The 25,735-nt window shown below is 37.4% G+C and overlaps 1 protein-coding gene across 4 annotated transcripts in view; it reads left to right on the forward strand.

The window, feature by feature from the left end:
- Positions 1-4,343: 4,343 nt before the first annotated feature.
- The window catches only part of arnt2 (aryl-hydrocarbon receptor nuclear translocator 2), a 79,103-nt gene continuing 57,711 nt past the window's right edge, over positions 4,344-25,735 (forward strand). For 2 of the 4 annotated variants that reach the window (XM_081358740.1, XM_081358741.1), the window contains exons 1-5: positions 4,348-4,732; positions 21,528-21,639; positions 22,383-22,430; positions 23,894-23,938; positions 25,038-25,251. In XM_081358740.1, coding sequence (XP_081214866.1) covers positions 4,702-4,732; positions 21,528-21,639; positions 22,383-22,430; positions 23,894-23,938; positions 25,038-25,251 — 450 coding nt within the window. In that variant the 5' untranslated portion in view covers positions 4,348-4,701. Of the gene's footprint in view, positions 4,733-21,527; positions 21,640-22,382; positions 22,431-23,893; positions 23,939-25,037; positions 25,252-25,735 lie in introns of all 4 variants that reach the window. The other 2 variants (XM_081358742.1, XM_081358743.1) reach the window with 2 other exon arrangements.

Raw genomic sequence — 25,735 nt, forward strand, 5'->3', positions numbered from 1 at the left:
GACTGCTGAATATTAAAATTCAATGAACGCCCCTCGTTTAGTTTGGCTTTTCAGTTTGATCTGTCAACCCTGTCTGTTGTTAAAGCACAGGCTAGTTTTTCTTTGCCCGGAAAGCATGTTTAATAAAGTAGAGGTCAGCAAAACGTCTTATGCAGGTGTCTGCAGTGCAAGAGCTTATTAAACCAGGTCAGAGCAGCACTGCAGAAAAACCAGAGGAGGAAAACTGGCACAAATCTAAACACTGCTGCAGATCTATCTATCTATCTGTCTGTCTATCTATCTGCAATTCCGTCTCCATGTTATTTTTTACATGGCCTTCGAGGCTGGCCTGTTACAGAGCTGTTGAGAGAGACGGCTCTGGTGTGTTATTGTCTTGTTCTAGTTTATTGCGGGCAGCCACGCCTTCAGTTTCAAAAGTCAACGTTTGGATCCATTTACACTGAAACACAACCCTGGAGTTTCCAAACTAAAACGGGGTCTGCAGCGTTTCCAAAAGTCTCAGTTTCCGAGGGTCGAAAACTCCGGAGTAGTGTGGACACACCAGGCGTAACCGTAGCAAAAGTTATACTTTTTTAAAACAAAAACGCACTAGTGTAAACAGGGCCTTAGCAACACCCTAGGAACATCATAGCGATCACCCATAACTCCATAGCAACCACCTAGCAACTGTCTTGCAACCACTTGGAACACTTCAGAAAAATGCCTAGCAACGCTCCCAAGTAACCAACCATTTAGAATAACATTTGCCTAGCAACACTCACAACATTCTAGTAACTGTATCAATGGCATTTCTTTATTGTCCTGATTGTATTACCTTCCAACTTCAAGCTTTTAAAACTAAAAAGCATTGTGTCATCATAGTGTGTGTATACGTGTGTGCATTTTCTTGAAATGTCCCCATATGAACATCCCGACCTCCTCCAGTGTTGATCACTCATTGTTTGACCCTCACTTCATCTAGAGGGAAATTGTTTTTTGCTCCATCATAAATCATCAAAAGAGTGACTATACTGGAACAGTGGAAGATTAATGTTTTCACTGTGTTTGTGTTTCATCATCTTTATATAAAAAGGACACCATCACTTATGTGAGTGTGTCGGGGTAAGAAATGTGCATAACAAGATGGAGTCGACTGAGAGCTGTTTCAGTCCAAAACAATGAGCACTACTGTACCTCACCTCTGTTCTGATAAAGGAACCTGTGTTTTAAAGACACTAACTTTGATTTAGGATTTAGGATCCTATTTAGACTAACTTGCATTGAACAATTTGTGATGATAAATGATTTTGGAGAAGTGTGATATGTGGGGTCACTGTATGACATAATTTTAAAGCCAGGGGATTCCTTGGGAACTTGACCTCAATAGAAATCTATTCAAGGAATTCATCATCAGATCGTCTCCAGGCACATTATTAATCAGGTATATCCCTATGGAAAAATACTAAAATTATATTACAATCTTGATGTTCTGATCCCTGTCACAATTTAGCTCAATTACAAAAACTAGATCATGTGACAAACAGTTTTTTAAAAATGCGTATACACTAAGAGTGGTCCTTGAGGCCCACTTAGTGAAATCATTCACTCATATACCTAATATTTAGACCAAGTCTGCAAAACTGCAAGCACACTATCTGCTTTACACTCAGTTTAAAATTTTGTGAAACAAACTTTTTTCAAAACTCTAAACACAGGTCTAGACATAATTCAAAACTACCAGCTGCGATTTAAATGTCACACTCGTTTACTGATTGCCTACACCCAGTGATCATGTGTGAAAACATTTGTACCTATTTGTTCACTTTAAAGAAATAATTTATTTTTACCCAAGTGCATTTCTGTTTATAGTGCAAATATTCATAATTTGATCAGTTAGAAATCAAAACTCAATTGTTTTAAGAGACAAATAAAATGTTCACCCCTGCATTTCTGTTTATTTTGTAAATATGCATACAAGTCACCTTTATGTAGCACTTTACACAGAACAGATTGTTTCAAAGCAGCTTCACAATAGTAACAGATTCAAATTCTGCCTCAAAGCAGCTCTAACAAGTGTCATTATACAGGTCAAGTCAGTTGTGTTGATTCAGTTCAGTTCAATAACTGTAAAGTTTATCAACTGTGCTTACATACTATAAATATAGTGTAAATATAGTTTCTAAGTTGTGCAAATACATGTACACATAAATTATATGATCAATAAGTTATGATAACAAATGTTTTTACATTGCTTAAGTTAAGCATTTTTTTACTTTTTTATAAGTTATACAATATTCAACTAATTTCTAATTGAACTAATTGGATTTAAACATCCAAGTTGACTGTACTTAAAAATGAAAGGCAGCTTGCAACTTTTTTATCACTCAAAAAATGTATTCAAGCTGTTCTGTTTATTTTAAATAAAATAAGTTGAAACAACACAAATCTTTAGTTTTTTACTTAATTGTCATTTACACTAAATTTTATTACGTTAAATGAAATGAAATTTGTAAAATGTTACGTTAACTTAAACCATTTGTGTTGGGTCTACTCTACACGAATCATTTATGTAGCATTGACTGAAACTGGGCAGTGGATTTCTTGTTCCCATCATGCTTTGTATAGGGATAGATAACTGTGTTGTTCTCAATGAACTGTAACTGTGCTAATGCCAGTGATGAGAAACTTTTAACTTAAAGCTACACTGTGTAGGATTTTCTCCCATCTAGTGGTGAAATTGTTTATGACTACCAACTGAATATTACTTTCTAGCCCCTCCCATTCCGAGGGCGTTTTAACTCCTACGGTGGCCGTATTATTTCAAATCTGCCGGCAGTCGCGAGTAATCTCCCCCTCGCATTCGTCACGGTGCCTCTGAGTTTAAAAACGCGAAAGGCGAAGCTTGAATTTCCAGGTGTGTCCCTCTTTGGCTAATGTATTTTCAAGATGGAGGCGCAACATGGCTGCCGCCATTCGAGCGACTCGCTCGTATGTATTCTAAATGGCAGATTCTACGCTTACGAGAATACTTGATTAGTTGGTAGAAGTGATTACACATTAATGAGCACATATTTTGAAAGAACAAAGTGTTTTTTGCTAAGAATCAACTTAAAAAATTACACAGTGCAGCTTTAATCATAACTTGCATGCAACAGAAGTCACATTTAGCATATGAACAAGTGTTGCATTGGCTATTAGTTTTAATTTTTTTTTTTTATTATTTCATGTTCTACAAACTCTTTTAAATGTTCAAACTAACTAAACATTATACACTAAACACTTGTTCAACTAACAAGTCTTTCCATTCTCTTAAAAACACAGAAAACTCAAGCAAATCTGCACAAGGGCAGTCTGAACAGCAACAGCACTGGTTGGCTCAACAAGAGTGAATTATATTCAGGAAACATTCACACAATACACGTCAAATGAAATTGGTGTGATCTCATTCACTTAGGATGAATTTTACTTATCCATGAAATTAACCTAGTTTAAGTTCAAATAAATGTGTTAAACTGTGTGGAAATATGTGTGATAATTGTATTAAGTTAGACCAACAAGCTATTTTTTGAGTGTAGTGTACCTGTAAGTGATATGACAAACTCCTGTACACTCGACTGCACACTGAACAAACAAAAGACACAAGATAGTAGTGTTTTACATACACATCCGTGCGTAGTTTGGCGTGTACGTGACTAATCATTTAATGGTTTGTGTGTAGTTACAAAAACACCATTTTTAAAATAGTTTTGAATGAAGTGTTTGCTTTTGCAAGAGATGTGTGACCTTTTGCATCTTGTGTGCGTGTTTTGTGCTTTTGCGTATAGAACACTGCAATATAGAAATTTAATTGATGTAAATTATTTTACATAAACAGACATGCTTTTGTATGACAAACATTTTTATATGATTTTTTATGAAATGATGGCAAACACTTTTTACATAAATGAGGAAAACTGGGGCTTTATTTCTCTCTGTGGCTTTATTTTATAAATCACATTATAGACACAAGTCTAAAAGGCTTGACAAAACAAACAAACAAACTATTAGACAGCATCATTGTTGCCAAGGAAAAAAGATATAGCCTAATTCACTGCACACTGACCAATTTCACAATGGAATATTGTGATATTATTGATCCATAATTTATTTAAACAATAAAACGATTATTAAACTAATTAAAATCTGTAGAAAAACAAATAGGCCTATGTTAGACTTTTAGTTTGGAAGACAATTTGCAAAAAAAAAAAAAAAATCTAATAAACTCATGTTTTTTAACTATGAGTCTAAAACCAAAAGCCTATACAAAAGAGAAAACTCTACATTTGACTATTATTATACGGATCTCAGAACAGGCAGTGATGTCTAAGCGCACACGACCATAGCAAAGCAACAACGCATGAGTGTATTTCAGCCCGGTCTGAAGTTCTTGGATGGCAGAGAGGAGCCGAAGCTGCTGCTTGGATCCTGCATTCATTAATTCAGTGAAGTCTCGCGGTGTTCACGCAACCTCTCAGACATCTTGCGTTTGTCAGACGAACTGCTACATGCACGAACAGAAACGCAGTAAAATCTCATCCAGCATCGCTCGAACGCCATCACCTCTTCTTCACATGCGGGGCTGAACTGAGTTTGGCGCGTTTGAGACACTCGGAGAGGATCGCGTGCGGCGTTATTTTCGTATTGTGCGTCATTTCTGCATTTCTGCGTTTCCACCGAGGCAAAATGGCAACACCCGCCGCTGTAAACCCATCGGGTGAGTAGCAGTTTTATCTTTGTGCTTTTAAATATATTGTGTGTGGTGTTTACAGGTAACCCGAACGTTGGGGTTTTACCCAATATTGTGTTTTCGCCTTAACAAAAGAAACCGCGACGGTTTAAACGCACGCGAGCACCCCCTCCCCCCTGCACAAGTAACAACAGCGACATATAGAATAAACATTTAAATGCTACTGTATCATGGCTTTATCGTTAATATAACATTCTTTTTTTCGCGACTATAGAACATCGCGCGACTGTATTGTGACGTCAGAACGAAATGTATCACATTTGGCGTTATTCTGCCTTGGCTTGTTGCTAATGCAAATTAGATGCTGAATAAATTTTCCCAAGCCAGTAGCCTACGTGATTTGATTTCCTTGATACGCAGCTAGTGAATCTGATACGTTGCTTATGGGACTGTAATGGTGATATGAGGTTATGTTATGAGCTTGAGTGTGTAACACGCATAACAGCTTTACTTCCTCAGCCTGTTGATTCTGTAGCCCGTTAACCAAACAGTCAAGTTTATTGTCATATGTACATATTAGTATAGCAAGTGAGATTTTTGATGTTTCTGTGAAACACTTAACAAGTCAACAAAAATTATCATGTACAAATAGCAGTAAAGGAGCAAGAATATGAGACAACGGTGACAGTGCGAGATGTAAACACGAGCACTGGATTGTTGTTCAAGACTGTCCTTGAGCTAATGTAAGTTTACATGAATGTGTGACATTTTTTGTTTGTCACTGAATATTTAATGGTGCTAAAGTTTAAACTCATGCCACCAAAGTCACGATTATGTGGGTTTTTGTCGTCTATTTTAGACACCACAGAATATTTCAGGTTTACTTGTTGACTCAGAACAACAAACTGGATGAAAAGATCTAGAAGGCCAAATTATTAAATTACCAGGCCTGCACAGATATAGAAATGTTGCTTCAAGTGAAACCAGGCATCAAAATTTAACCTTTTGAGGAGGAAAAAAAACACCTCAGTTGTATTCAGAGGCCCAAACTGAGCAAATAATATGCAATTTGGTGCAGTCTTATATAGTCAAACAGAAATTCTAATACCTTGTAATGTAATCAGAATTCTTATAACAGACAGCTTACATAATATGCATATCAGTTGTCACTCTGTATTTCACATATAATATTTAAATGCTTAGTTTTATGATCAAGGTTCTGTAGTTTTTATTGTGGGGGCAAAACATATAATACAATGCAATACAATTATTAATGAGAGATGTACGTTCCTCAAAAGCCTGATGTATCATATGTGATACTCACATTTTAACGATTTCCAAAAAAGTATAGATAATCAAGTTAATCAAACTTGCTTCAATCCAGTAATTGTTCATCTTGAAATATTTTTAGCTGTATAAAAATGTATTAATGTTTACTTTATAAAAATCAAAGATTTCATAGCAAAAAGACAATTTTCACAATTATACTAAAAGGGATTTTACTTGCTAAACATTGTCAATCAAGCGACTGAATGCATGTAGGCTAGTAGTCGTGTTGATAATTTAGAGGCCCTAAAAGTTCATATAACAAATATTTTTTTTACATACAATAAAAATGGTCTGAATTGGGAAAAAATTAGCAATAATATCTCTTGCCTGATAAAACTGATAATATGCAAAAAAACCCTCCTACATCTAGTAAACTTTATGCAACAAACTTGCTGTACAAATCAAACAAACTGGGTTAGTGATTGATAGAAGCATGTCACAGAAACCTACTGCTGCTCAATTTATTCAGTCTGCACTTGCTAAAGTAAATTACGCTCCATGACTCCATTGCTTCCATGAACACTCTTTTTTCCCCCCAGCGGGCAATTCCTTTCCCGCCACCTCATTGTAAATGCAAATGAGGTGAAATGAATAAAGAATGTGTGCGTTATTAGCACCTGCTTGACACACAGAGCTGCCAAGCGCGCTTTAAAATGCACGAGAGCATTCTGGGCTGAAGTCACATGACTGTAGTTGAACTCAAGGGCACTTTGTTTTAAAGTCAGCTTGCTTTTATTTTGCTTGGTTAAGAAATATGGAGGCCATCTGTACTTTTACCGTTATGCCCACAATGCTTAACAAAAGGCCCTGGTTGCAGCATGGCTGCGATAAGAACGTGTTTCGTACAAATAGCAGTTGGCGTTTGTCAATGGGGATTACAGGCACAGTTGATTAGCAACAGTTCAGACTGTTTGCCGACCTCTTGTGTTTGTGAAGGAAGCTTTTCTATTGAGAGGAGGGATGGATAACAGGGCTGACAAGAAGTATAGCATTGCTAAGAAAGACTTGTGTGTTTCTAGAGCATATGGTGTGCTACATCAGCTAGCAAATTCTAATCACCTGTTGACAGGATTGACTTTATTTTCTTGATAGAAAGGGCTGAGCTTGAATATATGATGTATGTAATGTGAGACTGTAGAAGTGTCAACCTGTAGATAATATGCTGTATACCGTTTCTACCACATTCAAATGATGTGTGTCACAGGTGTGTGTACACAGGTGTGTGTGTGTATGAACAAATTCATACTTCTATTCAGCAAAGGCACATTAAATTACTCAAAAGTGACAGTGAAGACATAATGTTACAAAAGATGTTTGTTTCAAATAAATGCTGTTTACAACATTGATATAATAATAAGAAATGTTTCTTGAGTAGCAAATCAGCATATTAGAATGATCTCTGAAGGATCATGTGACTGATGCTGAAAATTCAAACCGAAAACAGTTCACAGTATTACTGTATTACACTTCTTTCAAAAACATTAAAAAAGAAAAATCTTACCGACCCCAAATGTTTGAACGCTAGTTATTGACTGCTTTAAATTTTATAGTCAGAACTACTCGTTTAAAATATTAGTTTCACTGTTTTGAGTCTTTTGTGTTTAGCTCAAATGTTTTATAATGTAAATTTTGCACTGATGTCTGAGACCTGCTGCAAGGAGACGGCGTTTCTGACGCCTGTACCAAACTGTAATGGGCAAAGTAGCTCGTATGACAAGAAAAAAAAGGTGCTTCCGCATTTTGGTTCATAAGATGTCTTTGGTTTGTGTTGCGTTCAGTCGAACCGCACCAGAGTTTGTTTGGAAGCGGACCGAGACCCATCTTTTCAGGGTTTGGATGGCAGCGTTCACACTTAATCAAATGAACCGTACTTACAGAGTAATCGCACCGGAGTTTGTTTTAATCGAACCAAACCTGCCAAGTATGAACACACCCTAAGACTTCTATGTAAATGCCTGTCTGAAAGACAGCAGTACTTTAACTTGCGTTTTTATGTGCTGCAAGTCCAATATAGATTTCTTTTTTAACAGCTCCATTCTTCAATAACAGCCTATTTGTAAAGCTGCATGACATTGTGACAGATTCCTATAACAACTTGTGCTGAAATATGTGACTATCTCTGATATTTCCTCTTCTTTATGTGGGTGAACCAAGTTTCTGATCACCCTGGCATTGTTGATTTATGTTGTTTGTTAATATATTGATTTACCTGACATCAGAAAGTTGGATTCAGAACAAGTTGTTTTTGCAGCTTAGTTTCAATAAATGCTTTTTCAAAGTTTTTAGCTCTGAAAGTTGCAGTATGTTTTCATAGTTTATTGAACTCTTTGAAAATGGACAATTTATACGGCCCATTTAATTCGGTTATGAATGCTTAGTCCATTCTTGCATGAAACATTAGTAAGTGATTGGAGTTTTGATGGTTTATTTATTTTTTTTTTTGGTCAAGAAATAGTTTACAGCATTCATCATTTCTGTAAAAATGCTACTGAGGTCAATTGCACACGCATGCATTATTGAAGTATCTCAGCATGTTTTTGATTTTTCTGCTGACCATCATGTCTGAAATATCTAGAACTTTTGGCAGCATGAACTTTCTTTGGCTGTGTAACAACTGACCAGAAGAGAAGAGTCATTGTTCTTGACATATTCGTGCTATCAGAAAAAAGGATTTGGTCATGTTAATTAAATCGTTTGTAGATTCTCCCTTTAAACTTGTTACTTTCTATTCCATTCCTGCTCTGAATCACTGAATTGAGAAACTCTTTTCTGCATGGAAATAGGCCAAGTGTCCCTTCAACCTCATCTACACCCTGAAATCATAATGTTTCAGCTGCACTGAATCACCCTTTTCACTTTCTTTTTTAGTGCTGGTAGAGAATAGAAACTAAGGGGCCGTTTAGATGAGACAACTTTTTATGCGTTTTGGCCGCTCATTTACACATCAACAGCATTTTGGTGCACTTCAGAGTGCAAGTTTTTGAAAACGATGTCGTTATCATCTCTGTGTAAATGCATTACGTGTTCAGTCTATAGGCGCGTAGTCTTTCTTTACAAAGTTACATTGCCAACTTCTGGCCTGGCAGCATAATACAGCATTTTTAACTGTGGATTAAAATCGCGGATCCATGTGAACAGGGATCGTTTTGACAACTTTGTCATCTATACAAAGAAAAAAACTTTCTTTTTTTTGTACATAGTTGTTGTGTAAACGTACCCTAAATGCTTTGCAACCAAACCTTCCGAGTTAAAGAGGTTTAACAATGTAGCTATTATATTATATAGCTATTATATTATATAGTCCATTCTTAAGTCAATTCAGACTTTAATTTAGCTGCAACATTTCTATATTTAGCAGCTCATATTAAAATAATATTCAGGGCTGAAAACTCAAAGAACACAAAGTTTTGCTCACCAAGGCTGCATTTATTTGACAAAAAATACAGGGAAAACAGTAATATTGTGAAATGTATTCCTGTGAAGGAAAAGCTGTATTTTCAGCTACATTACCCCATTCTTCAGAGACATGTGATCCTTCAGAAATAATTCTAATCTGCTGATTTGCATATGGCAAGGCAAGTTTATTTATGTATCACATTTCATACACTATGGCAATTCAAAGTGCTCTACAGAAAAGAATTAAAACAATCACAAAATAAAAGCAAGGAAAATTAAAACAGCTATAAAAGAAATTAAAAGAGATATATGATACAGTTATAAAATTAATTAAAAGAGTAAAAAGATTATACATAGATAAACTTATCTGGCAAAACACCAGTGTATCATATTTTTCACAACTCCCAGTTTTACTCTGAGATTTTCCCATGGTGATTACTGTGTCTGTGGTGTTCTTTCGGCGCGCCTAAGAAATCTATTGGACATCTCCGATGGACCCGATTTTTCCCTAAAAAAGGAGCTCTAGGACTGACTCGCAGGTTAACACCGGGTCACTGCCCCATCAGTCCGCACCCCAAAAACCCATTTTCAAAAAATATGAAACATTTCTTATTTTCAATGTTAAAAACTGCTTAATATTTATGTAGAAACCATGATACATTTTTCAGGATTTTTTTGATGAATAGAAAGTCCAAAAGAACATAATTTATTTTTTTAACATTACAAATGTCTTGTTTTGTTACTTTTGATAAATTGAATTAATCCTTGCAGAATAAAAGTATTAATACTGACCTCAAACATTTGAACAAAAGCTCTCCAGCATCGGCTATTGCAACACCAAAATCGACTGAAACTGCCGCATACCCACAATCCAGTGCTGAACTTCAAGTAGGCCTACCGGTACTGATAATCCAGACCTGAATCATTCCTTCAAAGAATCAATTTATCTAAGTTTATCTGTCATATCATAGATCCGTAAAGATGGCCACAGTCCAAGAGACCGTGGTGTTCTGGGAAGGTTTTCTCTACACTGTGATTAAAGAATTTGTTCATTTGGCCTGTTCTTGTCTCGATGGAGTTCACTTCTCACGCAAAACACATATGAGGCGTGCTGTCCACATTTCTAAAGAGCTCAGACATTATAGGCGGGTTCCCAATGGACGGGTGCCATGTAGATGTTTTGTTTTGAGGCAGATCTGGATGGAAAACGGGCCTCTGACATTAGAATGAAAGAGTCAGAGGAGAGAAAAGAGAGAGAGGAGCATGTAAGCTGTTGAGTCGTGATTTAAAATGAGAGACAGCAGCATCCTATCTGTCTTCTGTCCTTCACTCCATCCCATGAGACAGATTAATGAGTTTGACCTGAGGGCTTTCTGAGAGACAATGACTGGATGAGGGACCTTTAGAAAGTTCTGGAAAGCAGTAAGGCATTTACAATGGAGACATTTTGAAGAAGGATCACACAGTTTTTGCTATGTTGCAAACTTTTGCATATAGTTAAATAGTTAAATGTCATTGTTGAAACAATAGGCTTTTTTGGCTCATGTAGTATAGTGAGAATATAGAGCTCATAATCGAGGAGGAAAAACATCCTACTTTTTTTATTCAGAGATCCAAACTGTGCAAAAATATGTGATTTGGTGCAGTTTCTGATATTTTTGTGGCCAAAGAGTAAGATGAAATTCTGATAGCTTGTAATGTAAATCAATTAGATCTTTATAACAGTATAACATACTTGCATAAAATGCACTTACAGTTAAATTTGTAACTTTAGTGTGGGAGGCAAAACATATAATGCAATGCAATACAATGATGTTTGAGAGATGAAAAAATAGACATTCCTCAAAAGTCTGATGTATCATATTTGAAACTCACATTTTAACAAAATATTTCTAAACAGAAATCTACTGATAATTAAGTAAACAAGTTTATTCAGTCTAGTAAATGTTCATCTTAATTGTCTTCATCAAGCGCTTTCACAGCAACAAGACGTGTACCATAACCGTAAAGGCAATGTTTTTACAATTATACTAAAAGGCCTTTAAATATGATACCGTAAGCTTTATCAGGGTTCCATTACATCAGTAAAGTAGGCTAGTAACATTTGTGCATTATAGTTCAAGTCTTTTGAAGTCTTTCAATTGCTCATGTTTCGCTGAAAATACCACTGCTGCAACCATCTACTTCAATTTTGGTCTTTTCATTTCAAAGCTTTCACATGTCCTCAGAAGACATTTGTGCACAAGTAAACTAGGTTTATGATACTTGTTTTATGCTCGGATAAAGTTTCTGTATCATTTACTGATAAACAAAAGTCTAGTTATGGGGCTAATTTAATTCAAGGGGTAATCACCCAAAAATAAATATTCTGAAATTTATGCTGCCTTCACATGCTATCGTAAATTTCCTACTCCCACTTAAAGGTAGGGTAGGTAATCCTGTTCAGAAACATTTTTTTTTTATACTGGGTGAAATGGTCCTTCCATTCTGATAGTAGTCAATACATTATGTGTTCAGAAAAAGGAATGAAAAAAATCTGACCTCTGTAGCAGCTGTAGGACAGTAAAAACTCTGACCAATCACTGCCATTCGGTGCGAATGTAAAGAACCAATCAGATGCCTTCATGTCTCGTGCCCGAGCACCACTGCGTGCACAGCCCTGCGTGCACTCATCACATGTCACCGTTCCCGGAAATATTCAGCTCACTACACCGAGTAAGCAGGAGTTTGCGGCACAATGGCTGAGAAAATGCAGCAAAAAGTACCAATGCCAGCTTCGCTACTTTGCTAAACTACTTCCTCGGACCCTGCCCGTACTCTTGAACGACCTCCTCTGCTTCGCCCTCGACCCCGGACCTGTCCTCGAACCGACGATGCGGTACTTGTCACCGGAGTGTAACATTAGTCCTCATCAGAGTCAACAATGTTTTCATCATGGAAACTCTTACATGCAAAACACCGTATATGTTATGACTCTTACACGAAATTCACCTTCATCACAGTTTAACTGATGGTAATGGAAAAACGTGTATCAATGCAACCTAGCTTTGCCTTATAAATATAGCTCGTTACCTATAGCCTAAATATAGCTCGTTACCGAATCAAACTAAATATATTTTAAACTTTACCAGTATCGATATGCTAGCTTGATAGTGAGTACTAAAAGCCATCATATTTGTTTATATTCATAGTGATAAAGTTAGGTATTTTATTACATGTGATTCTGACATGATGTCACTGCATGCACTGCGCTCCTTCCTCTCCACTCGTCTCAGGTAAATAAATGCGTCTTCAGCTTAGCCTGAGCGTTTGGCGTCGCGCGTTCATGTGTTTTGGGGGCGTGGCTTTAGAAGGAGCCCAGAAGTGAGGGGGTGGAGTGAATGGAAATAATGAGCTGTGTTTACAACAGTCGTGAGAGGTCTACAGACACTCGATTTTTATACTTTCTTTTTCAGAGTACTTACATTTTAATTATGTATTGGTATATAAAGACAGTTTAAACAAATTTGGAATGTTTTTTTTTTTTAGAAAAATCTTACCTACCCTAGCTTTAAGAAGTCATGATTACGAGTTCATCGAATTCAAATTTTGACTTGAGAGGGCGTTCATGTCTAATGTTTTAACTAGGAAACTAGTATTTCTGATAATTCCGATAGCACGTGAAGACAGCATAATTTCCCACCCTCATGTCGTTCCAAACCCGCATCTTCGGAACACAAATGAAGATCACTTTGATGAAATCTGAGACCTTTTTGTCCCTCCTTAGACAGCTACGCAACTGAAACTCTGACGCTTCAAAAAGTTCGTAAAGAGATCGTAAAACGAATCCATATGAATTAAGCGGTTTTGTTGTGATGAGGCAGAGACAGGGGGATCCATTTGCAGCTTTATTAGAGAGTAGTCAAGACAGGCAGGGTCAAACACAGCAGACAGGGCAAAGCAGGCTAGGCAGAGACAAACCAGGTGAACAGGCAAGGGTCGAGGCAGGCAGCAAGAATCAGGAATCAATGAACAATCCAGGTCAGGGCAGGCAGCAGAGAATCAGAAATGATAAACAGTCCAAGGTCAATAACAGAAATCAAACACGGGAATAAACGCTCAGAAATGATGGCCGGGGCAGAATCAAGACTTCGCATTGAATGTGTGTGTGGAAGTGGTTTATATGAGTGTGTGTAAATGAGGTGCAGGTGTGTAACACAATCAGTCCTAGGTAAGTCCAGTTTATCAACCCGGCCAGTGGGTTTGGCTCTCTGCCAGAGATCTCAGACTTCGACTTTCTGTGATAGATGGAAGTCAGTGGGTTCACCGGACCAGGGGAAAAGTGGAGGTTGGAAGCCCAGGATGCATTTGAAAGGAGTGATGCCTGTAGCGGGTTTGACCAAAGAGTTCTGAGCGTATTCAGCCCAGAACAGATACCTGCTCCACTCGGTTTGGTGTTGGTAAGACGTTCTGTTTGTCCGTTGGACTGGGGATGATAACCAGAGGTAAGGCTGATATTGACATTGAGGTATTTGAAAAAGGATGTCCATACCCGGGAAGTGAATTGGGGTCCTCGGTCAGAGACTATGTCGTCAGGAAGGCCGTAGAAGTGGAAAACCTGGTTGCAGAGTTATTCAGCAGTCTCTACTGCAGTGGGGAGTTTGGGAAGAGGGATTAACCGGCAGGCTTTGGAGAATCAATCTACTATGGTGAGTATGGTGGTATGGTAGGGCTGCACAATTAATCGAATTTCTAATCACGATTACGATTACGGATGCCACGATTACATAATCGTTCAAAGCCGCGATTACAAAAAAAAAGCCGCTTACAATATTCTGCGTGGTGTGTTTAGAGCATGTTACGTTGTGAGAGGCGAATACGACTACTTAAGAGAACCCAGCACAATAGGAACTACCAGAGACGTAAGTATACACTGAAATAAAAAGTCTCACACCTCAGAAAAACGGACTTTCCTGTCCTCTAAGCCGCTCTACTGCTGGTAGCGCGCACTCTTTAATTGCATGCGCAAATGCTGCGGAGCGCGCTGTATATCGCTTCACTATATAGGCTAAAGCGCAAAATAAACAAGCATGCAACGTCGTTACGTTTTAAATTAGAAAAAAATGCGTTGTCCAGATTCAGTATCTGCGGTCAGATGAGATGGTGTCAGGCTATATATCAGTGTCATTATTCTATCGTAATTTTCATAACTTGTTACGGAAAAAATCTCTCACCTCAGAAAAACGAAATTTCATTTCCTGTCATCGTTATACTGTGCTCATAGCCTGCACTCTTTAATTGCACGCGCGTTGTATCACTTCATTAAAGCGCAAAAGAAATATGAGCATGCAACGTCGTAAATTAGTAAGTAAGGAAATAAAAGTAAAATGCCAATAAATCAGGTTATTGGTACGTCATGTATTTTGCATGCAGGTATGATGTTCATTCTATTTATCAGGAGCAGCTTCCATGTTTCTTTAACAGTTCTTGCAAGTATTGTGTATCACCATGGTAGCCTAACTGTTGTTTCCATAACCCCAAAATGCCACTTATTGGTTATTTCTATATTTTTATATCACTGTGGTGGATCATACCAAGATTGTATTAACAAAAACTAGTTTGGGACTGCTATTTAATAGCTTAACCTCATAGGCCTATACTGTTTAATTATCAGTATTAGTCATATTCTTATATTTTATTATGTTAAGTAAAGGGGGACAGTACTTGTGTGTCAACAATTTTTGTGTAAACAAATGTATCATAATAGGCCTATATGATTCCTAAAAAGGTGGGTCGCAGCTTGATGACCATGGGGAAATGTGGGTCCCATGGCCAAACTATTCAAAACATCATTCAATGTGAATTCTGATAATCGTAATTAATAATCGCAATTACAATTTCAAGGGAATAATCGGCAATTATGATTTTTGTCATAATCGTGCAGCCCTATGGTATGGCCTTGTGAAGGTGGTAAGTCTGTGATGAAGTCGATGGCAGAGGAGTTAAGAGACCTGCTGGGAGTCGTCTGGAAGACTTGGAGGTATTACAAGTTATGCAGTTCTTGATATGAGTTATGGTATCTGATTGTAAAGTTGACCACCAGAAGTGGTTCTGAAGTAGATGGATAGTAGCCGTGATTCTGGGATGTCCTGAGCTGGGTGCAGAATGTACTTGGTTGACTAGTCTTGAGCGCAAAGTTTCTGGAACGTACAGAAGGTTTTCGGGGCATTCGGATGGAAGTTCTGCTTGGTGGTTGAACTGTTCAATTTCTGTGATTATGTCCCACTGTACCGGGGCTACCAGGAGACTCTCGGGAATGATGGTGTTGCTGGGGAGAAGTTGAGAGGGTTCTTCTGCTTGGCGGGAGAGAGCGTCTGCTTTTACGTTCTTTGATCCTGGTCGATAGGAGACAGTGAATTGAAATCTGGTGAAGAACAGAGCCCATCTAGCCTGACGAGGATTCAGATGTTTAGCTGATCGAAGGTATTCAAGGTTCTTATTATCAGTGAGGACAATGAAGGGTTGAGCAGCACCTTCCAGCCAGTGTCGCCACTCCTCGAGGGCGAGTTTCATGGCCAACAATTCGCGGGTTCCCACGTCATAGTTTCTTTCTGCTGAGGATAGTTTTTGGGAGAAAAAGGCACAGGGAAACATTTTTTCTGGGTTACCTTGGCGTTGAGACAGAATGGCTCCGTCCCCGGTATTGGAGGCATCCACCTCCACGATGAATTGACGTGTGGGATCTGGGTGTTGAAGAATGGGAGCGGAGGTAAATTGGGTCTTTAGCTTTTCAAAGGCTTGTTGAGCTTCAGGGGACCAGGTCAGACGAGACGTGTGGCGTTTGGTCATGGTAGTTAGAGGAGTGGCTATGATGCTGAAATTTCTGATGAAACGTCTGTAGAAGTTGGCAAATCCTAGGAAGAGTTGCAGTTATTTGACGGTTTGGGGTAATGGCCATTCCAGCACTGCCTTGACCTTCTTATTGTCCATGGCTACCCCTTCTTGGCTGATTACATACCCCAGAAATGAAGTGCTGGTTCGATGAAATTCACACTTCTGTGCTTTCGCGTAGAGTTGGTATTGTAGCAGACGTTTTAGGACTGTTCTGACATGGTGAATGTGTTCTTCTAAAGGAGTTTGAGTACACCAGGATGTCGTCGATGTAGACAATCACCCATCTGTCCAACATGTCCCGGAACACGTCGTTCATGAACGATTGGAACACTGAAGGACTGTTAGCCAGGCCGAAGGGCATAACCAAATATTCGTAGTGCCCGCTACTGGTGGAGAATGCTGTCTTCCATTCGTCACCCTCACGAATCTGAATTAAATTGTATGCACTGCGAAGATCCAACTTGGTGTAATATTTGGCTTATCTAAGTTGTTCGAGAGCGGCTGGAACCAAAGGTAAAGGATAACGAAATTTGACAGTGATGTCGTTCAATCCACGATAGTCAATGCAGGGTCTCAAATCTCCATCCTTTTTCTTCACAAAGAAAAACCCGGCGGATGCTGGAGAAGTTGATGGTCTAATGAAACCCTTGGCTAGTTCCTCTTTTGGTTGTAAAGTTTCATGGCATTAGATTCGGGTTTGACGGGAAAAATTCTACCTTTGGGTGGTGTGGAACCTGGAGTGAGTTCGATGGCACAGTCAATGGAGCGATGTTCAGGAAGTTGAGAGGCTTTCTTTTTGCTGAATACTTCAGTGAGGTCTGCATATTCGGAGGGTAGTTTTACTTCTTGGTTATCAGGAGGGGACACGATGGAAACAGGTTGAAAAACTCGAGTGATTTTCGAGAGACAGTGTTCATGACAGTGCTCACCCCATTGTGTGATCTGGCCATCTCTCCAAGAAATGTGTGGATTATGGGTGCGTAACCAGGGTAGACCGAGGATAATAGATTGAGGGGCTTGGATGACATAAAACTGAATGGTTTCTGAGTGCAGGGTACCGACGTGCATCTTGATCTCTTCAGTCAAACGATGAACTTTTCCTCCTCCAATGGGATGGCCATCTTGCGCCTCCACTGTCAGAGAAGAATCACAGGGATTCAATTTTATTTGATGTAATGACGTGAATTCATGAGAAATTAAGTTCCCTGTGGCTCCTGAGTCAAGCATGGCAGTAGTGACAATAGTTCGGTCTTTGATGTGCAGGCGAATGGGTAACGGGATACTGGATGTGAATAAATTCTCTTTGATGTGAGAACTCACCGATTGAGGTTTGCTGACAGGACGAACAAGGCAGGAAGCTTTCATATGACCTGGTTGACCACAGTACAGGCAAAGATGGTTCTGCTGGCGACGCTCTCGTTCTTCAGGTGAAAGATGAGTAAATCCCAGCTGCATAGGTTTGTGCATTGTAGTGGATTCGTGAGTGGTGTATAGGGGTGTTCTGACTCGGCGTCGAGAACGCATGAGATTGTTAACCTGGATAGTGAGATCGATGTATTCGTTCAGGCTCCTACCTTCATCTCGGCAGGCCAATTCAGACTGTAGTTTGACTGTGAGACCTTTTCTGAACAGAGTTTTGAGGGTATCCTCTATCCAGTTGGTTTGTGCAGCGAGAGTGCGAAAAGTGAGAGCGTAATCCGCGGCGGTGTTCCTTCCTTGATAGAGTTTTAACAATTGTTCTCCCGGATCTCCTTCTGCTGTGGAGTGTTCAAAGTAATTTCGGAATTGTTGAAGGAATGCGCCGAATGAGGAAAATGATGAACCCTCTGGTCTCTAAACTGCCATGACCCATTCAAGTGCCTTTCCAGTCAATAGTGAACAGACGAACGCGATGCGTCCGGCATCGTTAGAGTATAATGAAGGTTGCTGATCGATATAGAGATTGCACTGTAACAGAAACCCCTTGCATTTATTGGGATTAACGTCATACTTCTCCGGGAAGGCGAGACGGGTGTTGATTGAAGTACTGACGGGATGTGCTGATGCACTCTGTGCTTGTTCCGAGGGAGCGTGACTGGTTGAAGTTCGGAGAGCTTGTAGTGCTTGAACGAGTTCTTCAGTGAGGGAGGTAAAACGACTCATCTGATGATGATGAAAAGATAACTGTGATGCTTGAGCAGATAGTTCAGTGGTGATCTGCATGACTGCTGCTGGATCCATAAGTGGCGAAGTCTTCTGTCGTGATGAGGCAGAGACAGGGGGATCCATTTGCAACTTTATTAGAGAGTAGTTAAGACAAGGCAGGGTCAAACACAGCAGACAGGGCAAAGCAGGCTAGGCAGAGACAAACCAGGTGAACAGGCAAGGGTCGAGGCAGGCAGCAAGAATCAGGAATCAATGAACAATCCAGGTCAGGGCAGGCAGCAGAGAATCAGAAACGATAAACAGTCCAAGGTCAATAACAGAAATCAAACATGGGAATAAAAGCTCAGAAATGATGGCCGGGGCAGAATCAAGACTTCGCATTGAATGTGTGTGTGGAAGTGGTTTATATGAGTGTGTGGAAGTGGTTTATATGAGTGTGTGTAAATGAGGTGCAGGTGTGTAACGCAATCAGTCCCAGGTAAGCGGTATTATGGGAAATGGAGTTCAATGGGTAAAGGGGAAGAAAGTATTCCGGGGAAGGTTCCCTCCGGTGGTGAAGAGGAGGTGGTGTGGGAGCCTGCTCTGTAACAGGTTTAGACTTAATTTTCTGAAGACACTTGATTAGCTTTATATGATGAACAGATTGAATTTAGGCTTTTATTCACATAAACATTGATCAGCGAAAACATAAACAGAAGCTCAACCGATAAAGCTTGTCGTGCAAATCAAACCATTTACGACAGTGCAAATATTCCACAGCGACTCTAGGGGTCGCTGTTTGACAAAAACACAATTTCTCCACAGTGTCCTTTTAAATAGTTCAGAAAATCTGAATTTGCTCTTTGGATTCACGGTTTCTCTTGTACCTTCATATGAACTAAGGTTTGAAATCAGGTGCAAGTTTGTAAACCTCATAAATGAATTAATGAGAACTCACTTAAAGTACAGGAGAAGTGGAAGGCAGACTTTATCAAATTTTAATATGATTCTTAAATCAATGGTGCTGAACATGGCAGTATGTGTTCCATTTTCTTAGTCAACTGCTGTTTGCGATGTTAGTCTGTGCTGGTGTGTTACGTATACTGATGCTGTTTAATTAGTGCATCAGGTATAATGGTTTTTGGTGTATTTGTGTCTTATGTGACCAGAAACACACAAATACAATATTTTGAGCTACTACTTTTATTTAATAGGGATACATTAAATGAATCAACAGTGACAGTAAAGACAGTAAAGTAAATACACTTATAATGTTGCAAATGGTTACTATTTCAGATAAATGCTGTTATTTCTATTCATTAAAGAATCCTGAATGTTTCATGGTTTTCACAAAAATATTTATCAGCACAACTGTTTTCAACATTGATAATATGTTGAGTTTCTTGAGAAGCAAATTAGCATATTATAGGCTAATTCAATTCACATTTATTTGTATAGCGCTTGATTTCTGAATGATCATATGACACTGAAACTGGAGTAATGATGCTGAAAATTCAGCTTTGCATTACAGGGATAAAATATATTAAAATAGAAAACAATTAATTTAATCATATTTCACAATATTACTTTACTGTGTTTTTCTCAAATAAATGCTTAAAGGGACTGTAAGTAGGAATTTCTCCCATCTAGTGGTGAAATTGTATTTTGCATTCAAACGAATAATGCTCTCCAGCGCCTCACTTTTTCAAATCGCGTTGCATCTACGGTTGCCGTTATGTACCAAAAAGCTATGACAGGATGTCTTATAATAGCACTTTGAGTTTTTCTTCGGTGAACAGGTTTGTTATTTAAAACAAACTGAAACTTGAATCAACGAAAAAAAGAATGTTACAGTATAAATTACTGACTGTGAAAAACATTAACTATGGTAGTTAGTAGTAATGCCGCCTTTATTCGTTATATTTTTGATGTACGTGCATTGTTATCATCATCATCCGTGCCTTCTCTAACGTTACTTTACTCAATAACGTTAGCTGCTAATCATCAAAGAGCCTGTTTAACTTACTATGAATAGAATAGATAATTAGATATAACTATAAATGTTCTACTGTCTATATAATAAAGTTCACAACAAAGCAATGAAAAAGAAGCTTGTATTTAAGACCATAACATTGACTTACCTGACGAGAAGAAAGCAGGAAACTTCAGCATCTCTTTTGAAAGCTTTCTCCTGCATTAGCTATCCTGACATTAACCCTTGTTTTTGTAATCTCCGGTCACGTTTCCTTTTACGGTCTATTTTGGTTCTATTTCGACGACGAGGACTCCTTATCCTGTGACTCATATGTATGTATGAATGAACGGTGTATAAATAACCGTACAGTGCATCCTTTTAAACTTGCCGCGGCAGTTTCAAGCACCTCTCACTGCTCTGCTCCTCCGCTTCTGTTGACTTCAGTCACGTGACGCTGGCTCTGAACGAAACGTGTTGTGGAAACGCGTTGGCCTAGTACTTTTTGTCCCTCTCTGCTATTATGGTTTTTCAAGATGGCGGAACTACATGGAAGCCTCCGTGGACCTACCCGTCCCATGTATATAAAGATAATAAATTCTTCGTTTACGAGGATTAGTCTGATCATTGGCAGAGGTATTTGTACACCATTGAGGGCATATTTATGAATAAAAATATTGATTTTAGATAATAAAATACCTAAAAAGCTACATATTGTCCCTTTAAAATAAAATGCCTTGGTGAAAATAAGAGACTTCTTTCAAAAACATAAAGAATCTTACTGATCTCAAACTTTTTAACATGTTTGTACTATGCCTGGATTGTCTGATGGGACTGACTTCACTTTCATTTAAATAAATGAAGGAGAGTGGGAACATACGTATGCATAAAAGTTTTAAGTTTGGTCAACTTTAAAAGATTTATATAGCAAATATGCGTCTGACAAAGACTACAATGTATAAAGACTAGGTGGTATATTTACCATTTATTTGATATATATTACTGTTTGTGATTTCATATGCTTAAAGACTAACATGACTTCAGTTTATTGCATTTATACAACAGCTGAATGAATTTGTAGTCAGTGTTTCACGTTGTTGATTGTGAAGATGTTTTTGGCCTTTTCAGAAATGGGCACGGATCTGCCGGGTTCGGTAGCCATGCCAGGCGCTGTGGGCGCGGGCCAGGTCAGGATGGTGGGCACCATGCCAGGGCGAGGAGGCAAGCGGAGATCAACGGGGTGAGTTATTTAGCTAAACAGCGTATTATTTTCATATTTACTGATTCTCTGTTCATTATCACAGTTCAAGGTTCAATTTGGTGTTTGCAAATAAAAAAAAAAATTCTTACAGTGTCAGAATTTTCCATTTTCAGCTGTGTGGTTTAGTTGTTTGAGGGGGATGGGGGTGGTGGGGAGAGACAAATAAATGTATTTTTTATGAAAAATCTCAAATGTGAAAAATATCCCATCATTACAACATGATGTGTAAGAGAGAGAGGAATAAATAATTAATGCGTCATTATCCATTTACACACATTCAGAATTTCGACTATTAGACTGTTATTATTATTCTGAATGAATAAATTATGAAATGATTGTTCATTCAGACAGTCAGTTTCCCTTAGGGAATGAAACTCCTTTATATACATACATCTTTTTTCAAATCTATGTTTATAATTTCTATGTATGTAATTTCTCATTGAATAAAATAAAATGTGTAATGCAAGCTTTAATGTGAAAGCTGCACACCTTTTGCACCTTTTCTGTTTTCTGTGTTTAGCCTCTCTGTTCTATTGTTAGATTTACTTTGTCTATTTACTTTAAGTATATGAAGCAGTTTTTCTGTTGTATCATCACCTGCATGCATATATTTTCTTTTATTGATTTAGATTTCTTTGTTTCTTGTACTATGATGGATGTATACCACAAAATCAGCCATGCTATGCAAAATTTATATACAAATTCATGTTTTTGTTTTTTAGGATGGAATTTGATGACGAAGACGGAGAGGGACCCAGCAAATTTTCAAGGTAAACTTTTCACGTGTTTGCAAGCTTTTTTCAGACAAACGAGTTAGTCCATGCGCCATGTCCTTTCTTTTATATTTTCTATTGTTTGACCATGTCTTTCAGCTGTGCCACAGAGTTTGTGCCATTTCAAGACATCTCTCATGTTTTGTTGCCCTCAACTTATGGTTTCCTTTCAGTTCATGTTCTTTTTAAAGGAGCTGTACCCATAGTTGCGCTGCGACTGACGGTAAAGATGCTTCACTGTTAGCTGTAGCATTAGAGTGGAGACACTGACTCCTGCTGGAGATACAAAAAAACACTCCAGCTATTTCCACCTAGAGGAATGGTCTTACTAAAAAATAAATAAAATGCTGTCTTTATTTACTGAAATGTTACCATTATCTTCTTCCAAATCAATATGCAACTCTTTTGTTTTTTGGTACAATTGAACAGACCAAAACAATGCAGAAAAGTCATTCCCAGATTTGCACTATATTTCTAGGATTTAAATTTATGTTGTCAATAACCAAGAACTTTGATTGACATCATCAAATCTCATAAAAAAAACAACAGCAGCACACATGTTTGGAACAACATGAGGGTGATTTAAATGATGACATAATATTCATTTTTGAGTGAGCTATTCCGCTTAAACATTATAAGATGGCCATATATATTTGATATGTAGTCTTTTAGGTTGTTTGAAATGTACTAGAAATGTGTCCCTTATTAAGTGGCATAGTTACAGACATTTTTTTTTTCTTAATCTTTCATTTTTCAAATTTCTTAAATGCAAAGGTGCCAAAAAGTATTTTCTGCAGACTAGCTTTAATATTTTATGTAATGCAATGTCAATTCTTTTTGTATATAATGCAATACATATACATTTTTAATTGTGACTGAAGCAGGGTTATTATAGTGTTAACTGAAATAAAATTACAAGCAACATTTCTCATTTTAATTTACTTTAACTTGATAACAAACTATAAAAAATAACAAAAAACCTAAATAAAAACTACTAGAAACTAAATGTATAAAAACAAAATGTAGAAATGACAAACAGAATTACTAAAACTTTAACTAGAATAAAAAAGGGAAAATACAAAAATAAAACTAATAGAAAAATGATATATATACACATTGTAATAGTCTCTCAATGATACTATAATAATACTTCTTGGAGACACTTTTTCCAAGCTAGTTAGGCAAGATTCATTTATATTCTGGGATACAGACACCTCAGATTGTTTAGTTTGTCTTTTTGTTTTGTTTTTCATTATCCAGTGATCTCAGTCCATTTTTATATTACCATATTCACACACTATCTTTAAGTCAAGCCATTGAACATTAATAAATATTGTTCATAATCATTTCATTTTAGCCACAGTCATAAAATGTAAAAAATGATGTGACATTTTAAGACATTTTCAGGCTCTTTTTTATTTTTTAATTTGAATCCTCTTCTCTTTTTTTTCTCCCATCAGGTATGACGATGATCAAATTCCTGGTGATAAGGAGCGTTATGCCAGGTAGGGCTGTCTCGGGGAAGTTCCCTCAGGATAGCTTGAAATCAGGCCCCTGCTGCTGTCAGGACCAACCTCATTCTCTCAACCTCAAGCGAGCAACTCTGTTTAGATCTAATCTTAAATGGATATTTAATTATCCTCCGCTGACACACTCTTCTGAAATTGTCACGTTACTTTGAGCCATTGCACTCTGTGGAGTAATACAATGTTCTGGCTTCCGAAGATTGGTTCGCATCTGTCAGCGTTCAGTTTATTACCGAAGTCTCAGCTAAATCACAAGAATGAAGTGAAAAAGTCTTATTATACACTCTGGTACTTTTTTAAAATGAATGTTTCAGGTGAAGAAGTGTTGCAGTAGATCAATCCAAGGAACTTTAATCGAAGTTTGACAAGAAAGCACAAGCCAAAAAAGTTTTTCTGTATATTGAAAGTAAAAAGTCCTGAACGCCTCCTTTACAATAATTCTTAATTATTCATTTATAAATCAAAGTTAACGACGAATGCATTTAAGTACGTGAGGGCAGCTGTAAGTAGGTGGCATTTAGTGAAATTTTACAATTGTAATATTGAAAATGAAAGAAGGATCTACAAAAATGCTGCGCACACACACAAAAATGTTTTTATTTTTACTCTGTATAAAATATAAACCAAAGCTGTCTTTAAAATAAAAAAAACCAATCCGAAGTGAATTAATTTGTATTTTTCAAATAAAAATGTAAAAAATAGTGAATGTTTTATGTAGTAGTTCTGTTATATGTAGTATGTAATTTTAAAAGATAACATCTTAAATATATATATATATATATATATTTTTTTTTTTTCTATTAACATTATGTATAACAAGAATAAATAATAAAATAAGTATTATAATATATATAGAAATGGTTAATGTTATATTTTAAAGTCATACATTTATATAAGTGAATATTAAATATTATTTTTATTATTTATATATTAAAACAATTTTTAAAAACAAAATGTTGAAGTTTTGACTTTTGACATCCTTGATCCAGTACCCGTGGTCCAAACATAGTTGTAAAATTGTGCTGTGCGTCTCTCATTACATGCTAATGATGGCAGTATTGTTCTTCTCTCCATCCAGAGAGAACCACAGTGAGATTGAGCGTCGCCGACGTAATAAGATGACCCAGTACATCACAGAGCTGTCGGACATGGTGCCCACCTGCAGCGCTCTAGCGAGGAAACCAGACAAGCTCACCATCCTGCGCATGGCCGTCTCACACATGAAGTCCATGAGGGGAACGGGGAACACGTCAACTGACGGCGCTTACAAACCCTCTTTCCTGACTGAACAGGTGATGAATGATTTGTGTGAAACATTTGATAGACATCAGTGGATCTCAACTGATTTTGCTTTTAATAAAATAAAAACATTTGTATTTATTAACCCCAATAAAGCTTATTGTATCATATTAGGTACATAAATTTCTAAAGCTGCTAAATTTAAATAGACATGATCAAATATGCTGAAAAAGCTATCATAATTTCATCTTTATTGCCATATAAATAACAATATATGTACTGAATTGCATATTTTTGCTCAGTTTGGGCCTCTGAATAAAACTGAGGCTTTTTTCCTCCTCGAGTATGAGCTCCATATTCTCACTTTATCATTATATATTAGCCATAAAAGCTTGATGTATCAAATATGATACATCAACAAAAGCAAACTTTTGTTTTAGATTTTGTCTATTCAATAAACTGTTACATTTAAAAAAAGAAATAATTGAATTTTTCTGACTATTTTTATTTTATATGTCAGGCTGTACAGGGTTAATA

The sequence above is a fragment of the Scardinius erythrophthalmus genome, assembly GCF_964197995.2.
Source record: "Scardinius erythrophthalmus genome assembly, chromosome: 2".
Classification (NCBI taxonomy): Eukaryota; Metazoa; Chordata; class Actinopteri; order Cypriniformes; family Leuciscidae; genus Scardinius; species Scardinius erythrophthalmus.